The following is a 12,562-nucleotide window of genomic DNA, read 5'->3' on the forward strand; positions in this document are numbered from 1 at the left end:
GGAGATTTAACACAGTATATTAATTAACTAGAAAACTCTATAATTTAATCTCTCATTTATTTTTCACTATAGAATCAATGTTTACCCAGCTACTGAATCTCATGATATGTCTCCTGTTAAGAACTACAGATTTTGATAAAATCTGGACAAAAGAGAACCAAACTGATCATCCATTCCTTCCTTTACTCTCCGTCCTATTTGGAAAATAAGGCCTATTTTCCTCCTCAAGACTGTTTTAAAGGCTGGAGAAGAAGAGAGACAGAAAGGAGAAAAATAGGCCACAGAAAGATGATCAGGAAGGCGTCTAAAAGCATAGCTGTTTATAGCTAACCTCATGGAGACTCAGGAAGCATCTGCCACCCCCACCCCCTGCCCCATTCCCACTGAAGACACTTGGGCTAAGAAAAAATGAACCATGATCTTGCTCAGGTCTCAAATTACAATGACCTGCAAATTAAAATGAATCTGCTCTATCAGTTGTGTGTGTGTGTGTGCGTGCGCACGTGCACTTGCACTCTCATGTCTTTTCAGAACATGAGGAGGCTTAATCAATATGGGGAATTATTATCAGATACCACAAATTGTCAGCTCTACCTTTGTTTGATGGTAGAGATAGCCTCAAACATTCCAGTTTGTGTTTGTTAAACAAGTAAACCAGAGACTACAGCTAAGCATCTTCTGTACTGGGGATGATCACCTTAATAGGAGGGACCGCGTCAAACGTCTTCAGCTAAAGGAAGAACACGGAGTACTAGTTTGTTCATCGGCAGGGTCAGTCCTACAACTTGGCTGGCGCCTCTCTAGGGGAAGGTGTGAGCTCTCTAGGCTTCTTCTGTGTACTTCTTGTTGCTTAAATGTGTCTCCACTAGGGGTGTGTAGCCTTTTCGGAGTCTTCTGTACTGAAGGAAAAACAGCACCACAAAAACACCAGCCAAAGCCCCCAGCATCCCTGCGACCACCAAGAGGGTTGTGGTCCAACCTGGAGTTTCTTCAGCTGGAATTAAAGCAGAAGAGAAGGGTCTTCAACTGGGATTTTCATCAGCTGAATACTCTTAGAGACAAAAAGAATGAACCAATTTGCTTTTCACATGATTTTTGTTGATAAAGCAAAACTATACCAGCTAGAATAAAATTTATCTTCTTCCCCACCAACAATTTGTCATATCCACAATTGTTTTTCTTGAGGAAATGGCATTCCATTATTTAAATACAGCTAATTGCATGTTTTAAATTTCTTACAATAAACATACAGAATAAACCCTCCAAGGAAGTATATAACTACTTTTGTGAGTTAGAAACTCATTTGTTAAAGTGTATGCTAAAGTAGTATCTGGGGAACTGGAAATATACAACCCTCAGGTGGAGAAATTCTGCTATTGTCTCTACCTTTTTATAGGGTGATAAATGTATAAGACAGATCAGATGGGCTGTTATAACAGAAGACATTCAATAGCAGGAGCAGATGAAATTTGTACCCATTTAAAGAGTTGTGAATAAAACCTGAATCTTCCACCTGATAAATCTAATACTCGACTCAAATAATATTTTATAAGCACTCTCCACAAAATTAATGGATTTCATTTTAATGTACCTATGCCTATCTGTTGTGTCTTTTAAAAACTCTCTTATCAGCTGTTTTTTTTAAATTGTTTTAAATATTTTATTTATTTATTTAAAAGAGAGAGAGAGCACAAGCAGGGGCAGGGGGTCGGGGAGAGGGAGATGGAGAAGCAGGCTCCCCGCTGAACAGGGAGCCGGACACAAGGCTCCATCCCAGGACCCTGAGATCATGACCTGAGCCGAAGGCAGACGCTTAACCGGCTGAGTCACCCAGGCGCCCTAGGCCAGCTATACTTAAATTCAGTTTCTCTCACCTGGGGTCTTATTCTATACCCTATACTTGCCTAAATGTAAAATCCCCCTTCTAGTTTTTTCCTCCATTCCACAGAGGGCCCTTACTCATCCTGCAGGGATTCCTCCAAGATGACTATAATTTTTCTCCTCCCGCTACAATCCAACATCTGTTGCCAGAACCATCTTCTTAAAAAACAGATGTTTATTCTGACATTTCTTTGTTCAGGAACCAAAAATGATTGTTCTTTTAATTGTGGTAAGATACACATGACATATATTTAACCATCGTAGTCATTTTTAAGTGCTCCAGTCCAAGCATTAGTGCATTCACAGTGTTCTGCCACCGTCACCACTATGGGACTTTTTTCATCCTGCAAAACTGAAATAATATCTCCCCAGTACCCCAGCCCTGCAGCCTCTGCAACCCCCTTTCTACTTTCTGTCTCTATAAATTTGACTACTCTAGAGACCTCACATAAGGGGAATCATACAGTTTTTGTTGTTTTGTGACTGGCTTTTTCATTTAGCATAATATCTTCAAGACTCATGCATGTCATAGCATATGACAGGATTTCCTTCCTTTTTAAGGCCACATAATATTCCATCTGTGCATACACCACACTTGGTTTATCCATTCAGCTATCAGTGGACATTGACTTTTCTTTTGTCTATTGTGAATAATGCTGCTATGAACAGAGGTTTACAGATAATCTGTTTGGGTACTTGCTTTCAATTCTCTGCTGGATCATAAGGTAATCTGATGTTCAATTTTTTGAGGAGCTTCCATATTGTTTTCCACAGAGGCCGCGTACCACCCTGCATTCCTACCAGCAGTGCACGAGGCCTCCAATCACCCCACAGCCTCATCAGCACTTATTACCCACTGCTTGGTCAGTAATAACCATCCTAATGGGTGGAAAGTGGCATCTCATTGTGGTTTCTGCCTAGTTTTTAAGGCCCTCTGTAACCAGGCTCTTTTCACAGATCCAGATTTAATTCAGGGATTCTTCTTCCCAAGGCTTCTCCAGCCAGGCTTCTTCACGCAGTCCTCTACACAGACTACACCTTTCACAGCACTGTTCCCTGCCCTTCTTCAATTTAACATGCTCTCTTCTCTCTGCCTCCCCTACAGAAGATCCATCATCTCTTTGAATCTGACTGAAGACCCCTCCCCTTCAAGAAGTCTTTCCCAAAATTGGACAGCCACATGCAGAAGAATGAAACTGGACCATTTTCTTACACCACACACAAAAATAGACTCAAAATGGATGAAAGACCTAAATGTGAGACAGGAGTCCATCAAAATCCTGGAGGAAAACACAGGCAGCAACCTCTTTGATCTCAGCCGCAGCAACTTCTTCCTAGAAACATCGTGGAAGGCAAGGGAAGCAAGGGCAAAAATGAACTATTGGGACTTCATCAAGATAAAAAGCTTTTGCACAGCAAAGGAAACAGTCAACAAAATCAAAAGACAACAGACAGAATGGGAGAAGATATTTCCAAATGACATATCAGATAAAGGGCTAGTATCCAAAGTCTATAAAGAACTTATCAAACTCAACACCCAAAGAACAAATAATCCAATCAAGAAATGGGCAGAAGACATGAACACACATTTCTGCAAAGAAGACATACAAATGGCCAACAGATGCATGAAGAAGTGTTCAACATCACTCGGCATCAGGGAGATACAAATCAAAACCTCAATGAGATACCACCTCACACCCGTCAGAATGGCTAAAATTAACAAGTCAGGGAATGACAGATGTTGGCAGGGATGCGGAGAAAGGGGAGCCCTCCTACACTGTTGGTGGGAATGCAAGCTGGTGCAGCCACTCTGGAAAACAGTATGAAAATTCCTCAAAAAGTTGAAAATAGAGCTACCCTACAACCCAGCAATTGCACTACTGGGTATTTACCCCAAAGATACAAATGTAGAGGTCCAAAGGGGTACGTGCACCCCAATGTTTATAGCAGCAATGTCCACAATAGCCAAACTATGGAAAGAGCCAAGATGTCCATTGACAGATGAATGGATAAAGAAGGTGTGGTATATACATACAATGGAATATTTTGCAGCCATAAAAAAAAATGAAATCTTGCCATTTGCAACAACATGGATGGAACTAGAGGGTATTATGCTAGGTGAAATAAGTCAGAGAAAGTCAGAGAAAGACAAGTATCATATGATCTCACTGATAAGAATTTGAGAAACAAGACAGAGGATCATAGGGGAAGGGAGGGAAAAATGAAACAAGATGAAACCAGAGAGGGAAACAAACCATTAAGAGACTTTTAATCTCAGGAAACAAACTGAGGGTTGCTGGAGTGGGGGGGGGGTGGGAGGGATGGGGTGGCTGGGTGATGGACATTGAGGAGGGTATGTACTATGGTGAGCACTGTGAATTGTGTAAGACTGATGAATCACAGATCTGTACTTCTGAAAAAAAAATAACACATTATATGTTAAAAAACAAAAGAAGATAATAGGAAGGGGAAAATGAAAGGGGGCAAATCGGAGGGGGAGATGAACCATGAGAAACTATGGACTCTAAGAAACAAATTGGGTTTTAGTGGGGAGGCGGGTGGGGGGATGGGTTAGCCCCGGTAATGGGTATTAAGGAGGGCACATACTGCATGGAGCACTGGGTGTTATACGCAAACAATGAATCATGGAACACTACATCAAAAACTAATGATGTAGTGTATGGTGACTAACATAACATAATAAAATAAAATTTAAAAAATAAAAAAAAGAAGCCTTTCCCAAATGCCCCACTTCCTTCTCCAAACTTCAGCTATAGTTATGTCTCTCTAGGCAAGATTGTAAATTTCTTTGTCAGACCAATACGTGAAACATGAATTTATGTCTCCTAATGAGTTAACACATTCTGGGCAAATTCAGACTCTCAGTCTACACCTGTTAATTAGCTGATGTCGGAGGAATGGAAGTAGGGGCAAATGCACATCCCAAACTTTGTGATTGTTACTATGTTCAATTCCAGAGAAAAGAGAATGAAGTTTCAAAAAGATATCTCAGTTGTCCTGAGAAAGGAAACTTTAAATCAATAAGGAAAACAAGCAAAGTTGCAGGACTAGAAGGAAAAGCAAGGGACAGATTCCAGGGCTTAAAAGACTGAAGTCAGAGAGAGAGAGAGAGAGAGAGAGAGAGAGGGAGATGTCAGCTCACAGGTCATTATGATTACACCATAGGCAGAGATTTAGGGAAGATGGAATAGACACAAGTGGAGAAAACTCACCAGCAGATGGGCTGTGTGTTTTTTTTGGGTTCTGGACAAAATAAGATATTTTTTATTATTTTGTCTTTTCTTTCTCAACCTGTCCTAAGATTGTTTAAACGGCCCATGGAGCTATAATTGGGGCTTGGGCAAATAGAAAAATATGTGCCCATATATATACTCATCAAAATATCCTGCCATATTTTTAACCAAGTGGAAAAAAGCTAATAAAATATCTACAGTGTAAAAACATGACTTGAAGAACTTTAATTAAGAACACATATACATGAAGCCCCATGCAGCCCAGTCTGTTGGCAGGCCAACATTAACCTCATAAACCCACCCAACAGGGCTGGTATGGGCTAATTGGAAATAACTGGTCTCATTACAAAATAATGCAGGGTTGAATAAGCAACAATAACAACCGCCTGTCTTTATTTAAAATCTTGATAGTGTATTCATCTTTTTTGCTTTAATTTTGATTTTAAGAAAATATTACATTACATTATTGTTTATCTCAATTACTGAATTTTTTGGTCTCGCCTTGAACTTTGTGCTCAGGGCAAGTGCGACACTCGCTTCACCCTGAACCAAGCCCTTCCTTCAAATGATGATTCTCCAAGTCCTGATGACCTCCATCCACATGTGGCTAGTGCATTTTGATTTTATTGGCTAGACATTTCAAACCAGTTTCTTATTAATTCAGATTATTTATTTATTATATATTTATTATATGCTATTATTTATTAATTCAGTCATCAAACTAGTCCCTTTTCTGATATTTAATTGGTAGTTTAAAGGCTCATTTTGTTTAATATATATATTCTAGAAAATTGCTAATAAAATTAATTAGTACTGAGTACTGAGTACTTGAATATAAGGTCTTGGTTTGCATTTTTGAAAAGAAAGAAAGGTCCTTCAGAAGATGAATGGATTATCCCCATACAAGTTGTATTTGTTACCTGGCAGATCAATGGCATAGCTATAGCCAAGTTGGTCTGCAGTTAAAAAGAATTCCTCATTCGTCACCGGAGGGAAGAAAGGAACCATGTTATACATCCGATTGTGACCAATGGGTGCCAGTTCCTGAGGCCAAGCATCCACAGAAGGATTGGATCTTTTCATCCACTCATCAAAAATGGCGTCGGTAAAGGAATGAAGTACCTGCAAGACAATTGAACATGGCATTTGACATTGATCTGTCTGTCCCAATCAGGCCAATCTCATTGGAGCTTTCTCTAAAGTGGAATGGGGTTCTTCTGGACATGAGGATCTTCTCTATACCCAACCGTATCTTAGTGACATCCCCACTGACATTTTTAGTTACGTTTTCAAGGCTGCCGGGCATCTCTCCAAACAGGATCATCAACCCCTTGTCAAGTGAACAAATGAAAGTTCATTTGCAGATTTAACACTGGTTTGGGAACAGCAGATGCCTTTCCTAAGTGGGTGTTAATTATTAAGTTGGAGAGAAGGGCAAGTATAAGATAGATATCTTTGGTTTGGGTGGGTTTTTTTTAAAGATTTTTTATTTATTTATTTGAGAGAGAGAATGAGAGAGAGAGAGCACATGAGAGGAGGGAGGGTCAGAGGGAGAAGCAGACTCCCTGCTGAGCAGGGAGCCCGATGCGGGGACTTGATCCCGGGACTCCAGGATCATGACCTGAGCCGAAGGCAGTGGCTCAACCAACTGAGCCACCCAGGCGCCCTGGTTTTGGTTTTAACAGAAGAGGAAGAAGAGGCTGTGTTTAACGATATCGAAACACAAATGGAGAGAAAGGAAGGAAGGGAAGAGAAGGGAAGGGAAGGGAAGGGAAGGGAAGGGAAGGGAAGGGAAGGGAAGGGAAGGAAAGGAAAGGAAAGGAAAGGAAAGGAAAGGAAAGGAAAGGAAAGGAAAGGAAAGGAAAGGAAAGGAAAGGAAAGGAAAGGAAAGGAGAGGAGAGGAAAGGAAAGGAAAGGAGAGGGAGGAAGGAGAGAGGGAAGGAGGTGGGGAGGTAGGAAAGAAGGAAGGAAAAAAATCTCCAAAATGGGTTTTCAGATTTTTCCCAGCAGGACAACCCTTCTATGTACTCATTTCATAACACTCTCATTTGAATTTTCAGTGTTAGGCCAGCAAAAGAAAGTCTAAAAAATGTTGTGATGTGCACGGTGCTCATTTTTATTTTCTCAAGGAAGTTATTACAATCCTTCTCAATTACAGCAATTATTATATGTTTTAAAATATTAACAGCAAAATTTCCACATTTATAGCCCCAATTTTGCAACACAACATAAATGTGAGAGTTCAGCCCAACTTTAATGCTGGGTTCCTCTTTTATTTCTAGGCTGTAAGTTCAAGGACCTAGGGACACTGTTCCCTTCTCTTCCCCTGGGTCCCAAGTGCTGTCATCCCGGAGCCTGTCATATGGGGATTGGGGAGTACTTATTCCAATAAATGCTTATCAAATGAATTCATGAATTCATTCACCCTTATTCCTTGTACTCCAATTAGAGCACTGGCCAAATTATACTATAACTTGTTACTATTTTCTTTAACAACACCCCTAACTCCTAAAGGTCAGAGATCGGGTCTTTTTACCTTTGAAGCATCAGCTTAGCATGCAACCTGGACAGAGCTGATGTTTAAATAAGAATTTGTTGTCTGAAGACTGTGCCATGCAAAGTAGTTTTGTCTTTTGTACAATTCAACTAAAGAGGCCCCTTTCTATCTGGTGCTGTTTCCTCAACTTGCAATCCCATTTCTTCTGTTTTCTGGCATCAGTCTATCTAAGACCAATGCAATGGTGCCTGCCCCGAAGAATGTTGCCCTCATCAGGCAACAGCAAGAACTTTCTACCTATATTGTCTCGCATGGCTACATATAAGATAGTCAAAAGAATCAAGTGATTTACTCAAGGAGCTTTTTCCCGAAGGCATTTTTACAGTTCATGGCAGAGACAATCATCTTAAAAACAAAAACATCAAATTTTAAGACCTGGGCTTTTACAGAGATAAAAGATTTTTTTTCCTACTTCTAAAATCTTAGATTTGAGTAACAAAATTGAAGCTCCAAAGAAATAAAGGTATAATGTTTATTGCATAAGCAACAACTTTGGAAGACATGTGAAAATGCAAGTGATCAATGTTTCCTACAAGGAGAGCTTAAAGAAAGTCATCAGCCCTGGAAAAAGAGCTAAGTGTTAGTTATGGGTGTAGGTCGCCAAAAACGTACCTCACGTCCTGAATCCTGGGAACTCCAGATAAGGTTAGAAGGTTCCCATACAGGGAAGTTGTGCTTCATCCTCCAGCCGTAGCCTGGGGAGCCTGCCAGTTTCAAATAGAACTTTTGCCACGAACATGGAGCCCAAGCAGTAGAGGCTGAATGCCTAAGGATAATATGCACTATTTGTTGCTTACCAAATATCCACTCTCTTTTTCCTCTGTAACTTCCTTTTTTTTTTTTTTTTTGAGTGAAGCAATGTATCAAACTATCACTGAGATTGAACTAGGAGTCACTGAATGGGACTTCCAAGAAAGCTCTTTAAAGGTGGAGGTCTCAGCGTAAAAGTGACCCTTTTCCCCTTTCCATTTATCCTTGCTGTTTCCTGGAACATGGATGTGATGGTTGGAGTTGCAGCAGCGATCTTAATTGCTAATTAACAAAGTTAGGAAAAGAAGCCACTCACCAAGGGTGGTAGAGCAAAAACACAGAAGGGTCTGTGATGACTCTGGAGATACAATACCAGCCCCGGACTACCCGCCACTGGGGATCTTTTACATTAAGAGAAAAATACACCTCTTTTTTTGTTTGGGCTTCTATAACGGGTTTTCTGTTCCAAGCAGCTGAACCAAATCCTAAGTGATACACAGAAAAAGTACCTAGGGGTGTACCAGAGTGTATTTTCCAAAGGTCACACAGTATCTCCTGAGCTTTTAGATACTGTCTGAGTTCAAGTCAGAGATCAAATTCTGATTAGAAAAAGAGACAAGGGACCCTTAGGACACAGGAAGATCCAGATTCAGTGCTGCAAGAAGCAAATAACTTCTGGAAAACACCAGAATTCACCCAGTACAAAGCATAAATAATTAAGGAGGGGACAAGACTCAGCAGCAATTCATAATTTGGAGAGATAAAAGAACAGGGAAAAATAATAAGGAGAGATTATAGGTCCCAGAAGGGCTATAAAACATTGTACAATAAATGCTCTAGTAGGAACTATATACAGAGCACCCAATTTATAGAATGTAGTAAAAGAGGTTAGTGTGTGCCAAGAAGATGCAAAGAACGCAATAAACAAAATACTGCAAGCAATAACGTATCCACAGCCATAAAGAGAAGTGGTGCAGCCTGTAGAATAGATATTTTTGTTAGAGTTGTGAACATTGCTCCAAAACAAGATACCCTGAATTGCTCTTGAGAAACTAATAGTATCTTGGTTTCACATTAGTCAAAAATGAGCTCAGTTAATGTCTCTGTAAAGGCTAAATGTAATTGGAGGGTAATAAATAAAAGCAAAAGTAAAGTAACAGTATACTATGGTTGCTTTATATCTGCTATAGAGATACATAGTTATATTTGGGTATTAAAAATTGAGTGCTTCAGAAATGAGGTTACAAATTTGGTTCACAAACCCATTCTATCTTGTTCCAACACATAAGGATAGGTACAGGAAGAAAAAAACTTTCACCTTGGAGGCAGTGTTGAAGAAAGTGTGATTCTATGGGCTTTCAAGGTAAACATGTTTAAATGCAACCCTTGCAGAAAAAAAAAAAAATCAATCAATCAATGGCTATTGTGCTGGAAGGCATAAAGAAACTTGAATAAAATATAGGGAAAGTGTGCATATCTTTTTCAGGATCACTGGGGGATAAAGTTACTATCAAACTTAACCTTAACTTAGATGTCTGCACAATCAGATTCCTGCCATAATGGCCACAGACACCAGTACATCACCAAAGACCAGCACACTGTGGTGTTCACCACTTGAGTTCATGTGTTCCTGTCTAGAAGACATCATTCATGGTCAGAGTGAGTCTTATTGTGATAATGTTCTGCTCCTCTGAGAACTCATATATGATCACTCAGAAATCACACAACAGACACCCAGTTTCACATGGGAGGTTCCATTTAAAACTTAAGATAGGGATGCCTGGGTGGCTCAGTCAGTTAGGCTTCTGCCTTCAGCTCAGGTCATGATCCCAGGGGCCTGGGATTGAGACCCACGTTGGGCTCCCTGCTCAGCAGGGAGCCTGCTTCTCTCTCTCCCTCTACCCTCCCCACTCATGCTCTCTCTCTCTCTCAAATAAAGAAATAAAATCTTTAAAAAAAAAGAAAAGAAAAGGTACCCTTTTTACATATGTTTGTATAATAACATTGTATACAAAATATAAATAAGTATACACAAAATATATGCAATATACATTGTATGTAAGATATATTAGCATGTATATAAAAAGAAATATCAGTTATGTATGGCGGCAGATGGTACCTAGACTAATTGTGATGACTGTTTTTGCGATATATACAAATATTGAATCATTACGTTGTACACCTGAAACTAACTTAATTTTATATGCCGGTTATATCTCAATTTAAAAAAGAAATATCATTTGAGCCCTTGAGGAAGAAAGCTTATACTTTAAGGATTAAACTTTGAACACATGCAAAAAGAGGACTATAAGAGGTTCTGCTATTAGTACGACAACTTTAAAAGAAGTCACTGGTTCAGCATATGTCATAAGCAGGTGGGAGAGAGAAAACCAGGGGATGTCAGAAGAGATTCTAGATAAGAACTGAGATACTCCCAGGCCATTCATGTCTAAGGAATTACCAAAGCCCTAGGAGAAAGGAACCCAAATCAATGCTATAACCACTTTAGATTTGTATACAAATGTGGTTTGTCATTATACTACTTAATTTCATCAATGACAAAGAGTATGCAGTTCATCTCTTAGTATAGGTTTAGTTCTTCTCAATAGAACATGGGTTTATCCTTACAAAGTTTAGAGTTGAAAAGAATTTCTTCAGGTGCCATTTAGCCCCTGTCAAGTTAAAAAACCAAACTATCCCCTAGACCAAGAGTATAGAAATCCTGCCACCCTGGGATGCTCTGCCCAAGCAGAGGGCCAGCCACCATCTCCAATACCTCAGCTCTTACAAAATTCACCAAGGTGTCACATTCCTTAGGAATTATTAACTTTATCTCAGTTGTTTAAAAATACATACATTAAATAAATAAACGTAACATTATTCAACCTTCTGGAGGGCAATTTGGCAGTATCTACTGACATTTCAAATGCATTTATTTAATCTTTGACCTGGTAATTCTATTCTCTTGACTTACTCTACATGTTCATGCACTGAAGCATTGTTTGCCAAGCAAGAGATTAGAAACCACCTACATGCCCATTGACAGAAAACTGGCTAAAATTTTCAGGATAAAGCCACAGTATAGAATACTATACAGCCATAAAAAAAGGAATGGAATGGCCTTTATGAACTGATATGGAATGATTTAGAAAAAGTAAAAAATAAAAATAATGAAGTCACAGATGTGTCTATAGTGTGCTGCCATTCAGAAAACATATTTGCTTGTATATTTATAAAATGAATCTGGAAGAATAGGGAAAAATGGTAATTACTAGCTGGGAGATGGTAGTGATACAAAGACTTCATTTTATGTCTTTTATATTTGAACCCCTTATGTGCATTATCTATTTTAAAATTTTGAAAAGAGAGTATTTAGGAAACGATGTAACAACCTAAACAGTTTGCCTTATAAGTACAATTGTACAAACATAGAATAGGAGGGGAAATAAGCAGAAAATTGAGATGGAATTACAGACAATTAAAAATCTTTTTGCCAAGGTGCCTGTGTGGCTCAGTCAGTTAAGCATCTGCCTTCAGCTCAAGTCATGATTCCAGGGTCCCAGGATCGAGCCCCGCATCAGGCTCCCCGCTCAGTGCGGTGTCTGCTTCTCCCCCTGGTCTTCCCCCTTCTCATGCTCTCTCTCTCTCTCTCTCTCTCTCACTCACTCGCCCTCAAATAAATAAATACAATCTTTTAAAAAAACCTTTTTGCCAATATTTCTGTAACTCTAAATCATTAAAAACTGTTAAACTATTAAAAAATTAAAAATTAATGTAAAACAATGTTAATTTAAATACTGAAGGTGTTAGCCTAATTATACTTTTCCTTTTTTTCTTAAGATTTATTTATTTGGGGGGGAGGATTAGAGAGAGAGAGAAAACCTCCAGCAGATTACCTGCTGAGCGAGGAGCCTGATGCAAGTCTCGATCTCACAACTCTGAGATCATAACCTGATCTGAAATCAAGTTGGATGCTTAACCAACTGATATGCTTTTTCTTTTGTAAGAAAGATAAATAAAATGGATCCATTTTTAAGTGCTTCATTCTTGGGGAGAGAGAAGCAATGTCCTATATTCGTCTTTTTAAATTTTTAACTAAACTCCTACCAATTCACAAGTA

At 39.2% G+C, this 12,562-nt stretch overlaps 1 protein-coding gene across 1 annotated transcript in view; it reads right to left on the reverse strand.

The window, feature by feature from the left end:
• Positions 1-821: 821 nt before the first annotated feature.
• The window catches only part of DCT (dopachrome tautomerase), a 34,753-nt gene continuing 23,012 nt past the window's right edge, over positions 822-12,562 (reverse strand). The window contains exons 7-8 of the mRNA XM_028112103.2: positions 6,056-6,257; positions 822-994 (exon numbers count right to left, since the gene is read on the reverse strand). Coding sequence (XP_027967904.1) covers positions 822-994; positions 6,056-6,257 — 375 coding nt within the window. The remainder of the gene's footprint in view (positions 995-6,055; positions 6,258-12,562) is intronic.

This window comes from Eumetopias jubatus, unplaced genomic scaffold, assembly GCF_037043125.1.
Source record: "Eumetopias jubatus isolate StellerSeaLion01/CBP00866 unplaced genomic scaffold, mEumJub1_p1.0 scaffold_3, whole genome shotgun sequence".
NCBI lineage: Eukaryota > Metazoa > Chordata > Mammalia > Carnivora > Otariidae > Eumetopias > Eumetopias jubatus.